Below are 20,685 nucleotides of genomic sequence, written 5' to 3' on the forward strand. Positions count from 1 at the left end.
AGCTATTAGCTTTGTCGTTCATACTTCTTGGTACCCTGTTACAACATACATTCTATTTTCAGGGCAGATGCATCCTCCCTCCTTATCTGATCTAGATGACGCATCCCTTAAGGGCTGGCACTTAGTTCTGTGTTGAAGAGCACAAAGCGTTTTTGAATTACATTTTAATGCCCTGTTCTGTTTTCTTTTCACTCCTTTTCTTCTGGACATTGCTCACTGGTAGGAAGAGGTGGTTGTTGGGTCATGGATAAGGGTGGCAAGAGTCAGGAACCAGAGTAGAAACACTCTTAGCAGTCAGTTTGCTTAAAGAAGTGATATAGGCTGCCTTGGCCAGTGTGGCTCAGTTAGTTGGGTGTCGTCCTGCAAAGCAAAAGGTTGCCAGTTCAATTCTTGGTCAGGGCACATGCCTGGGTTGTGGTTCGGTCCCTGGTTAGGGTGCATATGAGAGACAACCACTAAATGTTCCTCCCTCACATTGGTGTTTCTCTTCCTCTCTCCCTCCCTTCCCCTCTCTCTAAAAATAAATAAATCAATCTTAGAAAAAAAGTGATGTGGGTTCTGGTATATGGTACAGCAGAGTTTCTGGTCATAAGCAATACCCATAAATATCAGTTATTCAAGAATAACTTGTGATTCCCACTTACCATGAAGGCTCCCCTGGAATTTTCCTAGGAGGCCCATGACTCATTCATTCATTCATTCATTCATTTATTTTTGGTGAAATACTGTATAACAGAAAAGTGCACATATCTATCATTAGTATTCAGCTTGACACGTCATAAACGAACACACCCGTGTAACTCACATCAAGACATAAAACATGACCAGTATCCCAGGCACAACACTGATGTCTAACAGCATAGATTACTTTGATCTGTTGTCCTTTATATACATGGAAATATATAGCCTGTACTCTTTTTCTGTCTGGCACTTTTTGCTCCATGTCTCCATGTTATGCTTGTGAGATTTACTTTTTGTTGTAGCAGGCATTGACATTTATTCATTATCATTGCTGTTAGAAGAAGGTGTGTGAGGTGGGGAGGGATGATCTTGCCCCCCAGGGAACATTGGCGATATCTGCAGACATTTTTGCTTGTCATTTTGCTTGGGTTGGGCTGGCAAGAGGTGCTACTGGCATTTAGTGGTAGAAACCAGGGCTTCCACTAAACCTCCTAAAATGCACAAAAAAAGCACTTACAGCAAGCCTATTTTGCCCCAAGTGCCAGTAGTGCCAAGGTCGAGACACCCTGACCTATAACTGTTGATAAGTGCTTGAGTCTGTTCTGAGTATGGCTGTGGTGAACATTGAGCTATATGTCCTTTTATGAACACATATGCAATTCTGTTGAATAAACACCTGGGAATGGAATTCCTGGGTCACAGGATACGCCTATGCTCAGCCTTCATAGAGATTGCCAGTGCTTTACCGTTGTACCAGTTCACACTTCCACAAGCAGTACATGAGCATTCAGGTTGTTCCACATCTGCACCAATATCTGATATTTTCTACCTTTTTCTCATTTTCTTATTTTTTTGATTCTTCTACACCTACCCCTCATTCAGCGTATGGCACACTAGATACTCAACACATCAGTGTTTGTCAGTAAATAATACAATTCCACATTTTGTGAAAGACTCGGATTATGCACAGGTATGCTTGCTGTGTATAGTAAATCAGAGACTGCATTTGGGGCAGGACAACTTGCACCTAGGGTTTCTCTCATTTAAATAAAAGCACTAGCCCCTTTCAGTATATTCATTTTCTTTCATTCTTTCTAGGAGTCCCGATTGCTTTCCATAGTAAATTTTACAAGGGATCAGCGTGTCTGCCATTTGAGTTCATGTTTATTAACCATTTCCAAATTGTACAATATTGTTTATCCTAAAACTTTGGTTGTTTTGTTTTGTTTTAGAGTAAATTGGCTCGTCATTGCAAAATAGATCAGGTGTGGCCACTGAGGAAAAAAAGAAAGAATTTTGGTCTTTGATCCATTAGTTCTCGATCATTGGTCCTGATACCTTGTTAGGAAAGCAAATTATTAAGTTCCACCTGAAACTTACTGACTTCTTGGGGTCAGGGCCCTGTAACCCGTATTTTAAACAACCCCTTCTGGTGATGGGATGTTAAAAAGAAGTTTGCAAGCTTTGGATCTAAATTATCCTTATCCCCAAGCCATAGACACCCCCAGTTTAGCTGAATGCTTTTGAAAACAAATGTTTTGGTAGAACAATTGAGTCAGTTCCTCTCCTAGGGTTAAGTAATTAGCTTCCACATATAAATTTAGTGGTAAATTTCATCTTGAAATGTTAATTGGCTGTGACTTATTTTGGGTAATTTACTTTTCATTTTCTAAGCCCCTAAATTTCAGACTTTTCATATTTTTAATTGCTGTACTTATGCTACCAGACGATTTCTGCATATCAGTACCTGTTTTGAATTTGCCTATTTGAATCTATACTGTCTTTTGCAAGTATTTGCTTAGCATCTTTTAGTATTCAGGAAGTGTTTTCATGATAGCTTTGCTGCATCACAATCAGATGCAGATATCATTAACTCACACTACCACGATATGAGCAAGCATGACTACCTTGTGGACCTGCCACCTCAGCCTTTAAAATTATGTACATTAAATTTCTTCTCCTCTAAGATGAGAGTTTGGAATAATGCTTTTGGTTTCGTGACTGAGACAACAACTTCTTCTACTGCTAATTAGATGAATGGTGAAGAAAATAAAATGGTTGGGTCCCAGGAGAAGGTGGATTTTCCCCAGTGAACCGCACTGGAGGACTCTCGGTTATGGGAGAACTGTCATTTTAGTTAAAAATGTGCTTGGAAGTGTCTCTTTTCTTCTTCTCTTTAGCATCATTATCATCATCATTAAAAAAAAAAAAGTCTCCATTTACAAATCATCTGGTCACCCAAAACAGAATCACTCACTTGGCTATCCAAAGTGAATTGGATCGTCACCATTCTCTTTCTTCTTTTAAGTTACTCTTAGTTCAAGGAAGAAAATTAATCTTGATATTTTACAATTAAGAATGATTCCCCGAGTCATTTGACATGCTATAATAACAAAGCAAACCACACAGAAACAACCTTTCAAGGAATAGCTATCAGTGAGCCCAAGAAATGATAAAATCTCACCTCATTTACCTAACATTTCTGCAGATATAACCTAGCCTCTCAATACTATTTCAACAAACTTTATCAGTGCCAGTTCTTTAAGTGCCCTTTTCACTATTATTTAACATTATACAGCTAGTGTTTCTGATCAAGCTTCTGTCCCCTCATTCAATTTCATTCCCAGCTGAAGAATAGCAGTTAATTGAGAATGGAAAAACAAGTCCCAGAACAATTTTGAAAGTATAATGAAGTTTGAATTAGTACATGCAATTAAACAAAGGTGAGATGCATGAGATGTTGTGAATAGAGTTCAGTGCCTATGTGCATTTATAGTTAGGTCTCTGTAGGCCTATGCTGAAAGAAGAGAGGAAAAAGCACCCGCTTGTACAGTCAAACCATACCTCCAGATAACTAGAAATCAGCTTAAAGAAAAAAATCATGGAGGGCTGTCCTAGTCCATGCTATTCTAATGTACAAATTAAAACATTGTGTAAACACTGGGTTCAACACTCATTTGATTCATAGTTGAAAATTGCATTTTTCAGATGCCCAGATGATTTTGGACCCATTCAACAAGCACTGAATGCAGTGCATGCCAGGCCCTTGTCCAGTTGCTGGGCTATCAGAGGAATAGGAGGCAAAAGTCTCCACACTCCAGGAGTTCACCTAGTCCCCTGACGGGTACTCTGAGATAATGGTTTACTGATTTGAATGTTTATCTCTGCTGCCTTGCCAGAGAAGTTCTAGATTCACAATTCTTTCTGGGAAAGTTCTCTACACTGGTTGGGTTCTTGCTCTCTCTGATTTCTCCAACTGGAATGCCTCCTCCATGCCCTGAGTTTCAAATCTAACCATTGGAAGCCCTTTCTAACTGTTCCAGCTTTCATCCTCTAAACTTACATGACATTTAGTAGAAAACCTCTTGTATGGAGATTAACCATAGTCTTTCCTGTTTTGTTGGTTATATTTTTAGTTGTATGTGTTTTGAATCCTAGAGAAGATATAATCTCCTACAAGACAGGGGTCATAGTCACCCTGGAATTTGGTCACTGTGCTTGGCAGATTCACCTCACACATCCTGTATTATAACTCATTTAAGCTAAAAGGGACCATAGGGAATGTCCTAAGTAGGGACCTAAGATCACATACTCAGTGCAGGGTAGAAGAGTGATTTGCACCACACCTCTGAGTAATGTTGTGCCACTTAGTGGACAGACCTTCCTTGACACACAAGAAGAAACACACTTTTCATGGTTTCCCCCAGAAATTTGGTTAAAAGTTGTTGTTTTTTTTTAATCATTTACTCTATCTGGTTAGTCTGGTCAGAGTTTTTGTTTGTCAAAATAAAAGATACCAGTTGCTCTGTTGTCAGTTCTAATTAAGAGCTCATTTACCCATGGGCACCAGGAACCATGGGGGATGTGCACTTCAGTCATTCATTCTACACATATAAATGGGTAAGAAAAATTAGTAAAATAAGGTAATGTATATACTTCTACATTACAAGGTTGAGAAAAATAAGTCTAGACTTTCCTCTAATTCCCAATCATGAATTCCTTAATGACCCTGGACTTAGAGTCCTGCCACTGTCTTCATTTCTTTATTTAAGAAAAATCTCAAACAATATGCAAGATCTGATGTTCTGTGAATATGTACATGCTTAAAGGCTCCTTAGAGCCTGGGAATTGTTTCTAGGACATATTGTTAATTAAGGAGTAGTTAGCACCTTTACCTCATAGGTTAAGAGGCTTTATTCACATCTAATATTTTTATTATCTTTAACGTGTGCAGTATGCACATGTGGGCTGATGTGTACTTTCGCACTATGATTTATTTTGTTCCTGTCCTTCCTCCACACGTTGCCTGGGAGCACCCCTCCACCTAAAGTCTTTGGTGGTGCTTTTTTGGCAGCAGAATGAAGTCCAAGTTTTCCAGCACACCAGGCAAGGTCTTTTACGATCGCCTGCCATGTCCCTCAGAGTTCTGACTTAGCTTAGCAAGCAGCAAACCCTTGTGGTGCACCTCCACTCACCTCCTTCTTCTTCAGGTCTTGCAGCCTCAGTAAATGTTCCCCGTGCCCCTTCACGCACAAAGTCTGGAGGGGCAAAAGTGTTGTAGGACTTTCTTTCTCCCCTTTTATTATTTCCTTATTTCACTGAAACCCCGAGTCTCCCATCATTTCAAAGATACTCTATTCATTTTGGAGCTGTGTTCTAGACAGTATCACAACTGGAAAAATTTCTTTAAAATGTACAAAAAATAAAGACTTCTAAATGGGATGAAGAGCAAGCTTTTAAGGTAGCCCTAGGGGAGGATAAATATGTCTAGCCAGGATAATTGCCTTGTTTGGGAAGGATTGCTTACAAAGAGAGCAATAGGTGTGGTTGCTAGGGCTACGAGAGTCAACCTTGTCCTTGCCTGCAGTCAAAGGCAGGTTGAGAAGGCTGAGCTGTTCAGTCTCAGCAGCAAAAAACAAAAACAAAAACAAAAATGCACGGTGGCTGTTCTGTGTATGCAGGCTGGATGCCTATGGGGAAGGAACGGTAGGTAACAGGTACAGCCTTACACTATTGCAACAAGAGGGTTTTTTCTTTTTTAAAGTCCTCTTGTAAGGATTTCTTAAAGATAAAACTTGAGGGTGGGAAAGTTTGCCCAAGGATGGCCAAAAGGGGAGAGAGAAGAACCAGCTATATTTTCAGCACACAAGCAATGCAGCTTGAAACAATGGATTGAGTACAGATGTATCATGAAAGTTCTTAATTTGGCTAGTGTCTATATTTCTTAATATGGAAACACTATTAATACATGTCCCCTAAGCCTTGTATATTGAACCCCTGTGTTATTGGACAGTTGGAAATAATAATGTAAACAATATCTGTATACTGATCACTTGGCCAATCCTTGGGCAAACTTTTAACATCCATTCTAAGTCAACAGGCTTTGCCAAACTAGATACTGAAATTACTCTGTTGTTTTGAAATGGAATACCAAAAACATAATATTTAAAGGTATTATTTAGAAAAAGAGAAGGCTGGGATCAAGTTTTCTGTTATTATGAACTTTTGGTTATTTTCTTTGCTTTACTCCAGAGAAACACTAAGAATGAGATTGAGCTGCTTCACCCACATGATGGCTTGTTAAGTTTTTCCACTTTACCTACAAATCCAAAGGGCAATTCTATGTAGAATTTATTTCTGATGGGTCTTAAATCATGAAGAGAAGTTAGTCAGGCAGAGAGGAAAATAATGTCCAAGCGGGAAGAATGAACAATGGGAACAATGAAAGTGAGAAGAATGAAAAACGACAGTGTGCTCAAGAAGCCGTGTGCCATTCAGGGGGAGTGGAGTGCTGTGCATCCTGGGGAACAGCGTTGCTCTTCCTACCCATGCTGAAAGCAAGGAATCAGCATATCTGTCTGGGTCTATTCCTTTAATAGCAAGGTAGAGACTTCTCAAAAGGAAGGAGAGAAAGTGCTTTAAAGGACTTTATTTTTTAATGGAGTGGGGTGGGGCTCAGTCTCCACTGTGAAGACTGTAGGGTGGAAGAAGTTATCAAGTTCAGAGAAATGGTGAGTATTAGGTAGCCGAGGTGGCTAAGAAAGGACCCTGAGCCAGAAAAGTCCAATTAAGGGCTTTTATGCGAGGGCGGACTCTGAGATCAGGCAGGCTGGGTCCAAATGGACAGCAGCCCCAAGGGAAAGGGTAGAAGGGCTTTTCAGGTGTATAGCAGACCCCGGGGGGAGGGTGAGTCACCCTGCTCATCAGCTCCAGGTGTCCCGGGTATCTGACCAGGGAGGACTGACTGTAGAAAGCTCGAGGGAGAGGGGCGGGGGCAGTGAGAATTCAACCGGTTTCCAGCAGGATGCCGGCAGCTGCGCCTCAGTTGCTTCTGATATGGAGAATCTGGTGGTTAGGCATTTAGCCAGTGAAGTATACCTTCTTTGTTCCAGCATAGGTGGCGGCGTAGGCCCATGTACTGGGGGACAGCCTAACAACAGGAGAAATAGGAAGGCATTCAGCCTTTGAACTGGTATTTCAGAGTAATTTTAAATAAAATATACTAATCTAAATTTAAAAATATCTGATGGAAAAGTGAAAGGTTGATGAAGAGAAACTTTTGAGTAGACGAGCTTGGTACTCCTTAGCCAAAGCACATTTATAAATAGGGAAAACAACATTCATTTCCGAGGTGGTCAATAAACTTAACTGGGTAGGTATAAAGCACTTCCCTAATTTTGGATGTTGTACTTTGGGTGGTTAAAATCTGAATATTCCCTAGGTCCCATAATCTGAATAAGACTTGGCCCGGATTCAAGTTCTTTGCAGTGAAGCTTTAAGACTTCATCTAATCCAGGGGATATAGCTTGAAACTTGTTCCTTTGACCCCATCCTTCTATGACAGTCCCCACAGTGGATGCTGGAAGTGGGAGGAGAGGGGCTATCACCTAATCTCAAAGTCACAGACCAGGATTCCTGCCATTTTGATCCCCTAGGACTGGACCTCCTGCAATCTCTTGTTTTAGAATACAGTAGGGCGGGGCAGGAAAGCTTTACAAAAAAAGCCAGGACTGATGAGGTTTATTTTACTTGGCACCTCAGTCATTTTTTTCAGTAAAGCAGCATTTTTGAGAGTGGGGACTACGTTCTATCCCATGGATTGTCCTGGGAGTGTGGATCACTGCCGCTGAATGACAGGAGTTGAGTGCAGCCCGTTGGATGACTAGCAGGAAATGCGTGCCTGCCAGAACACATCATTTCGACTTTGGCTTTCACTGTGCTGATTCCCTGAATGGCAATAACAAGGGGTGGGGGTGGGAGTGGTGGCAGTAGTGATGGGAAATAAAAGAGATCTGAGGAACTGAATCGCAGGAGAATGCAGTTACCAGAGTTTTAGTGAAACAGCTCGCAGATGCAAGCCCGGAGGCAGAGGGAGGGAACAAGGCTGGGCTTAGCAACCTGCTATTGGGATTTAGACAAAGGCGGTTTGAGAGGCAGAGAGAATGAGGAGGGATCAGTTGCTAATATCAGCATGGGGACTGAGCCAGCAGCTGGACTCCCGGCATGAAACTGAATAAATTCACAGCGTCTCCTTCAGGGTAGAAATTGCTGGAGTATGTACCAAAATAAGAACTCAGAGAAAAAAGTAAGTTTGGGAAAGGACTTACAGATTTTCACCATCTTTGAAATCTCTCTCGTCTTTGAGGCATGTCTTCTTTGATGCGTTACCTCTTTATACTTTCTGTCTCTTGTGTAATAATTTTTATCGTGCTCTATGTGTTCAGTTTTGGGGGAGAGCAGAGCTTCCAGAGGCTGAATAATTCGGACACTCTGCTGCTGACTCAAGTTTGCACATCCTTTTTCAAAGGCAAAACCCCTTTCCTGTGGAGAAACAAACTAATGATATATGAGAAGTCTTCTTGCAAAGAATATCTGACCCAGAGCCACTATATCACTGCCCCTTTATCCAAAGAAGAGGCTGAATTTCCTTTGGCATTTATAATGGTCATCCATCATAATTTCAATACCTTTGCCAGGCTCTTCAGAGCTATTTACATGCCTCAGAATGTCTACTGTGTTCATGTGGATGAAAAGGCGACAGTTGAATTTAAAGATGCAGTGGAGCAATTACTGAGCTGCTTCCCAAATGCCTTTCTGGCTTCCAAGATGGAGCCAGTTGTGTATGGTGGGATTTCCAGGCTCCAGGCTGACCTGAACTGCATCAAAGATCTTGTGGCCTCGGAGATCCCATGGAAGTACGCCATCAACACGTGTGGGCAAGATTTCCCCCTGAAAACCAACAAGGAAATAGTTCAGTATCTGAAAGGATTTAAAGGGAAAAACATTACCCCCGGGGTGCTGCCTCCAGCTCATGCAATCGGCCGGACTAAATATGTTCACCGGGAGCACCTGGGCAAAGAGCTCTCCTACGTGGTGAGAACCGCAGCTCTGAAACCGCCTCCTCCCCGTAATCTCACCATTTACTTTGGCTCTGCCTATGTTGCTCTCTCAAGAGAATTTTCCGACTTTGTTCTCCATGACCCGCGGGCTGTTGATTTGCTCCAGTGGTCCAAAGACACTTTCAGTCCTGATGAACATTTCTGGGTGACGCTCAATAGGATTCCAGGTATGTGGGAGTCCCTATTTCACATGATAGCAATGTGCCACACTTGAAAGGGGTTTTCAAGATCCTGCTTCTTTTTACTTGAGTAGAAGATGAAAACTAAAACATACAGTCCTCATCCTAATCCTTTCTAAATGCAGGATGATATTTTTTGTTTGTTTTAAAATATTTTATTTATTTATTTTTAGAGAAAAGGGGAGGGAGGGAGAAAGGGAAACAGTGGTGTGAGAGAGAAATATCGATCAGCTGCCTCTCATGCCCTGAGACACACATGCCCCGACCTGGGACCAAACCTGCAACCCAGGCATGTGCCCTGACCTGGAATCGAACTGAGGACCTTTCGCTTTGTGGAATGATGCCCAATGAACTGAGCCACACTGGTCAAGGCAGGACGTTTGTAATGTGATAATACAATATTCTAGTGCGGCCAAATAATACTTTTCAGTGGTTTGCTTTGTAGTTCATCATGTTCTTTTGCATTTATCATCTTACTGATTCTTTACCACAATAGATATTATTGTTCTCAATCCTCACTGGAGTTCTTTCTTTCTCCCAAATTTGTCAAACTTGTTCTTACCTCAGGGCCTTTGCCTGGGCCATTCCCCTGCCTACCCCTCTAGTGACACAGGCTCTGTCTTATCAGCCAGATATCTTCTGAGCTGATCAATTCACCCTGTTTTTCCCTCAAAGAGTTTATCACCATCTGGAATTATCATATTAACTTGTTTGCATAGGTTTGTTCTTGGCCTCTTCTGCATTAGCTCCATGAAGTCAGGCCATTTTTCTATCTTGTTAACTGCTCTATCCTCAATGCTTAGCACATGTAGTAAATGCTCAATAAATATGTATTAAATGAATGAATGAATGAATGGCAATGTACAAGGCTTTACCACGACACTACAGCTGTCCCACTAAGACTCAGTAAACTGAGAAATATGTGGGCCCATGCATGTCCTATATATACATACATACACACACACGCATATGTATATATATGTGTGGGATTTTTTTCTTCAGATAACTAATGATATTCTAGGAGAAGCTCTTTTCATCAAACTCTTTTTACCTTTACTAATGGAGCAGATCAACTATTTTAAAAACTGTATAAAACACGGTAGGATTTCTTCTGAAGGAAACAACATGCTTTGGACTCAATGAAAAATACAAAATGGATCTCTGATGAACTCGACAGCATTATTGTAGCAAGAGAAAAGCAATCATTGTTCTTGTTGCTGGGGAGCTGCCAAGTTGGAAACACTGGTAGGTGCTCTCAGGCTGCAGGGCAGGGCCTGCTGGGTGATAAACACACCAGCATTCTCTGGAAAATACTGTGTTTGGGCTCTGAAACCCAGGGTGACTGGCCTGGGAACAGGGCTTGCTCTTGTCCTGTGCATTCCCTTTTTCCTGACCTCCCTCTCCCTGCAGGCACCGTCCCTTCACCTTTTGTCTGTTTTGTTTCCTTTACTGACGCATGATTTGAGGCTATTAGGTACTTTGAAGCTGATTTTCATGGTTAAATATTTCCTTTCCATTTTCACTTTTCCCTTAAGATTTACAAAGGTTTGGCTCTAACTATGTGGTTCCTTAGATAACATACTGAGATGAAGGCATTCCGTAACTTAGCAAAAGCATGAATTGTTGCCTTTTAAGAAAAGAAAAACATGGGCTTTGATTAGTATTAAGCATCTGTGGTTAATCTGACAGGAGGGTGGTCAGTCTTATCAATGTCAAATCAGTGTAGGAAAATCAAGGAAAAAAAGAAACCCCCAGCTTTTTCCTGTCCCAGCCCTTATCAAATAGACAAGGTGGGAGACTAAGAATGATAGCTAGAAAGGTGCAGGAGAGAAAACTGTTTTTGCTATAAATCTTTGGTGTAGCATGCTGGTTTCTGCCATGATGACTCCATATAAAGCACATAACCTCTTGGAACTTCAAATCTCCCAGCTACAAAATTAGGGCACAGGTAAGCAGACCCTTTTTGTTCCTACACATGCTGCTGGCCTTTTTTTTTTTTTTTTTTGGCAGAAGACACACTGCTCAGCGCACGACTCTCGGGAATTTTTAAGAAGGTGAGGAGTCTGGACTCCAAGTTGCCCATTAGTTCTAGCAAATACATTCCATTTCCCTTGCAGGAAATTGGGGGGTGAGAACTCTGCCAAAAGAGCATCTCTTCCAGGAGGCAGGTGAGCACAGCCCGGTCAGTGGGCTGTCAGGTCTGATCCTGCAAGGCAAGCTTTTCAGGATAATGTGACATTTCCTAGGGCTTTGCCTCCTTCCTTTCTTAGAGTCTGGATGGCATCCTGGTTCAGGGACACAGCAAAAGAATATCCTGCTTGTAGGTGGAGCCTTCCCAAATTACAAGTGACTAAGGAAAAAAAATTATCGGACACTAGCCCCTGTGCTGCTCTCCGTTCTTGAAAGGCAGTGTAAAATTCGGTCACATGCTCCGGTAACTCCTGTCCTTTTTTATGCTTGCACATTCCTGGTGATTTAAAATTTGCTGTGTGAATCTACTTCCTTATTATTAGACAAGCTTTAGCCATATCAGCTCTCCTATTTTCAATGTCATGTTCTTCAGTACATGCAGCATAAGCATCCTTTTTGCAAATGTGCTAGTCAGACAGTGCTGTTCCTCCCTTCCCCAACGTTTCCTTCTCTCTTTCTCCTAAATATCCTAAATTAAAGTGTTGATGTTAGAAAGACCCTGTACAGGCACGTCAGATTCCCCCAAACACCCGCAAGGGTAGTATTCCTAAGAAGATGATTACTACTCTACAACGAGATATCAGGAAACAAAGTGAAATGAGTTTAAAATTGGCGGGACTCAGTAAAAAGGTGATTATAAAGGTAGCACTAAATTACATATCTTCATGCTGCTCTTTTTTATGTTGTCTTCCTATTGAGAAAATGACTTCCCTCTTGGTTTTTAACCCATAGGCTTTTTCCATAGTCCGTTAGACATAGAAACGGTGGGGCCAGAGAGAGTCCCTTGAGAGCCAAAGTCTCACATCCTTCCTTAGGGGAGGCCAGACAGAGGGGCTGTCATTCCCTTCTCCATGGCTCATGGTCAGACAGATGGCCTAGACCTCTCCCTCTGGTCGTGTTCTCAAAAGGAATGCCTAGGAGCACACTTTTCTTTGACTCACACTATAAAACCTCCGGCTCTGCTAGCAGTACCTCACCCCAAATTTTGGTGCACGCTTATACTTTCTAACTACTCAGATCTTTGTAATCATTGCTACTATGTCACCTTAAGATAAACCCCTTTTCTCTACCTTTTCTGATTATTCCTCTAGCATGTTCTTTTGCCTACCTGCCCCAGGGAAGGGTGTCAGAGGCCATTTAGATTTTTTTTTTTAAAGATTTTATTTACTTATTTTTTTTAGAGAGAGAAAAGAAGAGAGGGGAAAACATCAATGTGTGGTTGCCTCTTGCATGCCCCCTACTGGGGACCTGGCCTGAAACCCAGGCATACACCCTGACTGGGAATTGAACCGACGACTCTTTTGTGCGTAGGCCGGCACTCAGTTCACTGAGCCACACCAGCCAGGACACATTTAGATTTTTGACTCAAGTCTTGTCAAACTGTTCAGCATCTGCAGAAGCTGGTAGTAGTCCAACTTTTTGGCCCATTCCTATGGCTAAATTGATCTCCTGTCCACTTTAGGACTGGTTCATTTTTACTAAAAAGACAGAACTGCTACAGGATTTGGCTTCAGCTACTTTTTTCCTCTCACTGCATAAGTTTGTTCTTGTGAATTTTTGCTCATGCATTACTCTGACCTTTCTCATGCCATGGTGTTTTTCTTCCATAAGAATGTTTTCACTTGCTTCTCTTCCTGTTTCCACTTTGTGTACGTTTTTTTCAGAGCTCCTTTGTCAAATAAATTATCTCAACCTTAGAAGTAGCCACATGATCACATTTCCTCATTTTTCAATTCTAAAAATAGTGTTTCCTACTTTGATTTACTTTGCTTTTTAAACTTTGAGTTTTATTTATATGTGCACATTCTTTAGGAATGTGGTATGACTTTCTGAGTTGCAAATGACAGAAATGCAACTCAACGTTGCTTAAACAAGCACCGGAGTTTAATGAGTCACAGAATTAAGATGTTCAAGGATAGGGGCTCCAAATAAAGCTGGATCGAAAGTTCAAACAATATATTCAGACCTCTTTCTTGCTGGATCATCTCTCTGTTTGCTCAGGTCTAAGAGTGGGTCCTGGCAATAGATCTTTCAGTGCTAAAACCAGGAATGTCCCAGGCAAACCGGGACAAGTTAGTCACCCTCTTTCTCTGCTCCTGTCCCTGTAGGTCTCACTGTGGCAGGTCCTCCCCACATGGTGTCAGAGATGGCCAGAAGTAGCTCTAGGTCTTTGGTTCTGACAGCTGGCACTTCTAGGGGGAAAGAAAGTCTTTTGCTTGATAGTTCCAGCAACAGCTCAGGGGAATCCTCAGATTGGTTCTGCTTGGTCCAAATCCCTATCCCTGAATAAATCAGAGAGATGAGGAATGCTGGCCAGCCTTTCTTGGACTGCTCTCTCATGCCAGAGCTAGAGGTTAGGGGCAGGCTCCAGTGGAGGACAGTCACTTACCATAATGCTCAGCAGATGGAAGCGCAGGCCACTGCAGGATGGTTCCTTGTCCTATGGGCAGGGTTGTTTTGACCACCTGCACATATCAGAAGGGCAAGATTTAATGCAGTGATCAACCTTTTTCATCTCATGACACACACAGAGTAATTACTGAAATTCTGCGACACACCAAAAAATATATTATTATTTTTTTTCCTGATCTGACAAAAAATAGATGTCATTTTGATTCATTCACTCTGATGGCTATTGTGTTGGCTATTATCACTTTCTTTATTTGACAGTCTAAGGGAAAAGAGGTCAGTGACCCTGACCAAATAATCAGGTATTGCATGTTTTAAAAAGTATTGTGGCATATTGGTTGAAAATTGCTGATTTAATAAAATCTGTAAGCATTTGAGCTATTTAACTTGGAGGATACTAATTACATTGTTTTTGTGGAAGTGGCATGAATTCATTGAGCATACTTTTCCCTCATAAACCACATTTTTAATAATATTCTTTTATTATATTTGAATAGTATGCAAAAGGATATCTTGTACATTAGCTCCTTTAATTTTTATAAGAACTCTGTAAGAGAACTATTGTTCCTGTTTTGCAGATGAGAAAATTTAAGATTAAAACATGTGACTTGTTCAAAGACAGATATTACATAAACCTAGCAAGAAATGAGAAGACAAGGAAACATCTAGGGGAAGGAGGAGTAACACTAATGTTATACATTTACATTAAATTGAACCTAGTTTTACAAATTCTTCATTTAATTATTGCAGTACAGGTGTTCAGAAGATGAAACTTAGCTAATTGTAAGTCTTATTAAGTTTATGGAATGATTATATAATCCGACCCACTCAAGAATGCCCTTTTGTTCCTCATGTCATCTTGGTATTTGGCCTGTTTTCCCAGAACTTTAGGTTTTTCATGAGCAGAAGGTATGGAAAAACGAGAGTACTAAAGTTTACTGAACATCTGCCTATGGCTCTGAATGACCTCAGTTTAATCTTCCCAATAATTTTGTCTGGACAGTACTTAAAGCCATATTTTACAAATGTGAAGGTACAATCAGGGGGCTTGAGTAATATGCCCTGCTGCAAAAGCAGGAAGCATACCTCAAATTCAGTGTGCTCCGAACTCAGCTCCTGCACTCACCCTTGTGTGCCCTTGAATTTAGCACCATCCTCTGTTAGCTCAGACCGGCAAGCTGCCTTTTCTCTGTCTAGTTCTCATCACCCTGATCCCTGTCAATTCGCCTTTCCCTGGAGCTTGGGTGCCAGAGTCAGAGAAAACCAGGTTGGAACCCTAGCTCCTCCAGCACCACCATGTGACCTGACATTTGGGAAGTTCAGTCTTTGAGCAGTAGTGTAGCAGAGATGTTGAAAGCATGGACCCCGGAGCCAGTCTGCCTGAATTCAAATCCTGCTCGGCCATTGACAAGCTGTGTGACCTTGGATAAGTAATCTAAACTTGGAGGCCTCAGTTTCCCATGTATATAATAGAGAAATTAATATTTGTATCAAATATGTGAGGCTTAAATGAGTTAGGCCAGTGCCTGGCACATGTTTTAAGTGTTTGCTTTTATAATTATTGTTGTTGTTATAGAGCACTAGGCTGCACTGGGTACTGGGATATTGTCGTGAATAAGACAAATAAGGCCCTCCTCTCATGGAGTGTATATTTAGAAGTGGGAAGCAGATAACAAAAAAAAAAGTAGACAGGGAAGATAATTAGAAATTATGGTAAGTACTATAAAGAAGATGGAGGCTGATACAGGAAGGCACTTACTTTAAATGGGGCAGGCCAGGGAAGGCTTCTGGGTGAAAGTAGCATATGAACTGCACTTCTATATGGGGATGAGCTAGCCATGCACTTGGGAAAGAGATTCCAGGCAGAAGGTTGCGGGCTGGCAAAAGTCCTGAGGTGAGCAAGAGCTCCATATGTTCGGCAGTGGAAAAGCAGCCCTTGTGGCTGTGGCTGAGGCTGAGTGAGCGAGGGTGAAGGCTGGAGGCATGAGGTGGGCAAGAGCACAGAGATGATGTGGTCTGGCAGTACCCTGTTCATAGGGTTAATGGCAGAAACAGCAAGACAGTGTGTGCAAGTGTTTGCCATGGTGCCTGGTACAGAGTCAACAGTCAATAAACTGGATCTGCTATCAGCCTCCTCTTCATTTCTGGTGCTGCCATCCATTTCTCTCCTACAGTGGTCTAATTTATTTCTAAGTACTTTCCCTGACTCCACCCTCAGCCTGCTTAAACCCTTTCTCCACAGGATGACTTCATAAAAAATGCACCTTGACCATGTTGTCACATTTCTCTCTTTCTTAGAAACTTTCTGTTGATCCCTGTCACCTCCAGCGTGACATCCTAGTCCCTTCACTGGGTATAAGGTGCTCATTGCAACCTGGCCCTTGGCCTTCCAGTGTCTTCTCTCACTATGTGCCCCATCTCATACTGCACTCCAGCCCTACTAGATGACTTGTGGGTCCCAAATGTGCCACTTCCATCTTCTGCCTTGTCCCATGCTAGACCTTCTGCCAGGAAGCTCTGGAATTCTCTGCTGCTCTCCTCCCTCATCTGAGTGATGTGCTTTTCTTTTACCATTGAGCTTTGAGTCACCTTCCCTAAAAGGCCTTTCCTAATTCTTGCTCCTGGGAACTCACTCCTCCTCTGTCACACTGTACTATTCTTGGTCTTACAATGCTGATTGTGTTCCTGGCAGCCTTCCAGATTGGGCTTCAAGGGCAGCACCCGCACAATTCCTGGCACATGAGCAATGCTCAGTACAATGGAGTCTCATGTTGTATTCACCTTGCACAAATTCAACTATATTCTCTCACACGCACGCACGCACACACACACATTTGCGCGCGCACACACTGTATGCAAGTTTAAATGGTTTCGGCCATCCCACCCTGCCCTCTGTTCCATCCAGTGAGTCTGGGGTTTAGAGTGAGTGTGAAATAGGTTCTGCTCATTCTCATGCTGAGTCTTGGCTCCCATGGCTCACTAATATAAAGATTCAGTATGCATCTCATAGCTTCTCAGCTTGAGCCAACTGCTTCATCTGGTGCTCATTATAAGAAACCACTCTGGACCAAGATTAAAGAGGAAATTGGCCATCTTGGAAACTGGGGACTCTGTGTCATTTTAATGTGACACATTCCCAAGGGATTCCTCCAGAGGAATTTTGACTGTATATTGTTTTCCTTTACACATTGACTTTGCAACATAATCTCTAAATATCTGTTGAATCTCTAGAATAGTTAGTAATTAGCAAAGTCAGTGCACAAATTCAGATAGTTTTTCTTCCGTTCCTGTATTCTGTCCCTGATCTACAAAGCAATGTAAGGAATCACTGTTTTCTAAAAGTTGTTTTTACTAGGAAGGCAGATGGGGCCAAGTGCTATGAAGAGATAATCATTGAAGACTGAAGCCTTTGAACAATTTGTCAGAATTTTAATTCTCTCATGGAACTTCTGGCTAGACTTCTAGCATTTTTAGAAGGTTATTATGTTGCCAAATGTGCTAAAGGGCATAGCTTTTATAATCCCTCTTTGAGAAACTTGTATTTAAATGGTTAATTTTGTTCTCATGCTCCCAGTCCCTCTCCCCATTTCTCCCCGTACTTGGCTTTCTCTCCCTGTGGCTCCCTTTGGAACCTGCTGACATGCTCCCCGCTCCTCCTCCTTAGCCCTCACTACCACATGTCTGCAGAATCCCCGTGACTGGCACCACCATTCTGCAAGTCAGCCAGCCCTCCTGGTACAGGCTCCCATATCTAATCAGCACATTCTACGCATTCTGTCTGTGATAGGTTTCTAGTGAGTATCACCCTCCCTGTTCCCATCACTACCACTCTAACTCTTGCCCATGGTGCTTCTCAAGTATGTTGTTCGACCCTTCAAGTGTTCTCTCTGACCCAGGTCTCCCTTTTCAGACCATTCTCACACTCTTGACATGTTTTTCTTTTAAGGTGTAGCTCTAAGAATAACTTCTCAGTCCCAAAAGCTTCAGTGAGTTTCAACCGCTTCTCAAATTATTCAGATAAACATCTCAACACGGCTTGTTGGATATCAGTATATCCCTATTGATTTTACCTCAATATCACCGATTTCACCCCACAATCAATTCCTACTGCTGTTTTCCCTGAAAGGGACACTCCCAAAAAACTGGCATGCTTTTGGTACTTTTCTGCATGTCATTCTCTTTACTGGAGCCAATCTCCTCTATCCCTCCCATTTCAATAATGACCTTAATAGGTCTGCATTCAGTGGCTTATCATTTAGGAAGCTCTCCCTGATTTTTTTTCTCAATTGTACACCCTTGTAAACCTTTGTTGTAACTCTTCTATGTCATTTTATAGTCTTGGTGTTATAATTATGAGTGTAAATATATTACCTTGACTGGACTATAATCTGTTTGGGGTCTTTTCTTTTTAGCAGCCCCACTAGTGAGCAACCAGTGAGATAAAAATAAACATTTATTGACTATTGAATTGAGTCAGATGGAGATAATTTAAAAAAAATTTTTTATTGATTATGCTATTACAGTTGTCCCAGCGTTTCCCCCTTTGCCTCCCTCTAGCTAACACTGCCCACTCTCTCAGGCTATTCTGCTCCTTTGTCATGTCCATGGGTCATGCATATAAGTTCTTTGGCAACTCCATTTCTTATACTTGCTCTTAACATCCACCTGCCTATTCTGTAACTACCAATTTGTACTTCATAATCCCTTCACTTTTCCTCCATTCCCTTTGGTCCCCCTTGCAACAGGCCACTATTCCAATGTTCTCCATAAATATGATCCTGTTTCTGCTCTGCTTGTTTGCTTATATAATTGCTTTTATAATTATCGTTGTTATTATAGAGCACTAGGCTGCACCTGAATTGAAAAGACAAGGAAACATCTAGGGGAAGGAGGAGTAACACTAATGTTATACATTTACATTAAATAGAACCTAGTTTTACAAATTCTTCATTTAGTTATTGTACAGGTGTTCAGAAGATGAAACTTAGCTAATTGTAAGTCTTACTAAGTTTATGGAATGATTATATAATCGGACCCACTCAAGAATGCCCTTTTGTTCCTCATGTCCTCTTGGTATTTAGCCTATTTTCCCAGAACTTTAGGTTTTTCATGAGCAGAAGGTATGGAAAAATGAGGGTACTACAGTTTACTGAGCATGCTTAGTTTGTCTTTTAGGTTCAGTTGTTGATAATTGTGCATTTGTTGCCTTTTCAATGTTCATAGTTTTGATCTTGTTTTTCCTACATAGTTCTTTTAACATTTCATATAACACTGGCTTGATGATGATGAACTCCTTTAGTTTTACCTTGTCTGGGAAGCACTATATCTGCCCTTCCATTCTAAATGATAGCTTTGCTGGATAGAATAATCTAGGTTGTAGGTCCTTGCTTTTCATCACTTTGGATACTTCTTGCCAGTTCCTTCTTGCCTGCAGTTTCTTTTGAGAAATCACCTGACAGTGTTACAGGAACTCCTTTGTAGGTAATTATCTGCTTTTCTCTTGCTGCTTTTAAGACTCTCTATCTTTAATCTTTAGCATTTTAGTTGTGATGTGTCTTGGAGTGGACCTCTTTGCATCCATCATGTTTGGGACTCTCTGTGTTTCTTGGACTTGCATGTCTATTTCCATCAACAAATCAGGGAAGTTTTCTTTCATTATTTTTGCAAATAGATTTGCAATTCCTTGCTCTTTCTCTTCTGGCACCCTTATTATGGGAATTTGTTGGAACACTTGAAGTTGCCCCAGGGGCTGCTTGAGCTATCCCTGTGTTTTTGGATTCTTTTTTCTTCTTGTTCTGATTGCTTGTGTTTTGCTTCCTTATGTTCTGTATCATTGATTTGATTCTCGGCTTCATCCACTCTACTGTTGTTTCCCTGTAAGTTGTTCTTTATTTCAACTAGTGTATCCTTCATTTCTACCTGGATCTTTTTTATGCTGTTGAGGTTCTTACTAAGTTCCTTGAGCATTCTTATAACCAGTGTTTTAAACTCTGTATTTGATAGATTGCTTATCTCCCTTTTGTTTAGTTCTTTTTCTGGAGTTTTGATCTGTTCTTCCATTTGGGCCCTGCTTCCTTGTCTCCTTGTTTTGACTGTATCCCTGTGTTTGTTTCTATATATTAGGTAGAGCTGTTTTGACTCCGTGTCTTGGTAGTATGGCCTAGTAGAGTAGGTGTCCTGTATGGTCCAGTGCCACAGCCTCCCATCACCCAAGCTGAGTACTCAAGGTGTGCCCTTTGTTTGGGCTGAGTACACCTTCTCTTGTAGTTGAGCCTTGATTGCTGCTGGTAGATTAATGGGAGGGATTTACCCAGGCCAGTCAGCAGCAAGGACTGGCTGTTACCACTGACCACCAACATCTGCCCTCCATGGAGGATCAGCTGTGCAGGTACAGCATGGTGTTGCTCCAAGGTGGTCTGTAGCTGTCCACTGGGTGCGCAGGCTCTGGGATTTCCGAGGTGGCGCAGGCAAGGTCAGCCCTACCTGTGTGTTTCCCAGGGCCACCCTGGACTACAAAGCAATCTGAGATGGCTGCTACTTGTACTGGACTTGGAGATTCTCAGGCGAAGCTAAGCTGTTTGATCTGGGCTGGCTGCTGCTATTGCCAGGCCTGGGACCACTAGCAAGAGGTATGGGGGCTGGGGGCTCACTGAGGCTGGCTGTCTCTTGTCTGATAGGATTTAGGAAGTTGTGAAGCAGGATCCAAGACCAGCCATTCACATGGAAATGTCATGGTTAACAGCTTGGGCGGGCTCATAAGTTGGGTGGGGCAGAGCCTCAGGGGATCTCCAGGGCAGGGCAAACAGTGTTAACCAGGTTGATTGATT

General features: G+C 41.8%; 1 protein-coding gene across 6 annotated transcripts in view; it reads left to right on the top strand.

Moving 5' to 3' along the window:
- Window positions 1-20,685, top strand: part of GCNT2 (glucosaminyl (N-acetyl) transferase 2 (I blood group)) — a 119,884-nt gene that overhangs the window by 18,406 nt on the left and 80,793 nt on the right. For 2 of the 6 annotated variants that reach the window (XM_054591948.1, XM_054591951.1), the window contains exon 1: window positions 7,937-9,247. The exons of the other annotated variants lie outside the window; for them this stretch is intronic. In XM_054591948.1, the coding sequence (XP_054447923.1) occupies window positions 8,329-9,247 (919 nt within the window). In that variant the 5' untranslated portion in view covers window positions 7,937-8,328. Of the gene's footprint in view, window positions 1-7,936; window positions 9,248-20,685 lie in introns of those variants that run through there. 6 annotated transcript variants of the gene reach the window in all.

Source organism: Pteronotus mesoamericanus, unplaced genomic scaffold (assembly GCF_021234165.1).
Source record: "Pteronotus mesoamericanus isolate MK-2021 breed Mesoamerican mustached bat unplaced genomic scaffold, CSHL_Meso_final scaffold_31, whole genome shotgun sequence".
NCBI classification, from domain to species: domain Eukaryota; kingdom Metazoa; phylum Chordata; class Mammalia; order Chiroptera; family Mormoopidae; genus Pteronotus; species Pteronotus mesoamericanus.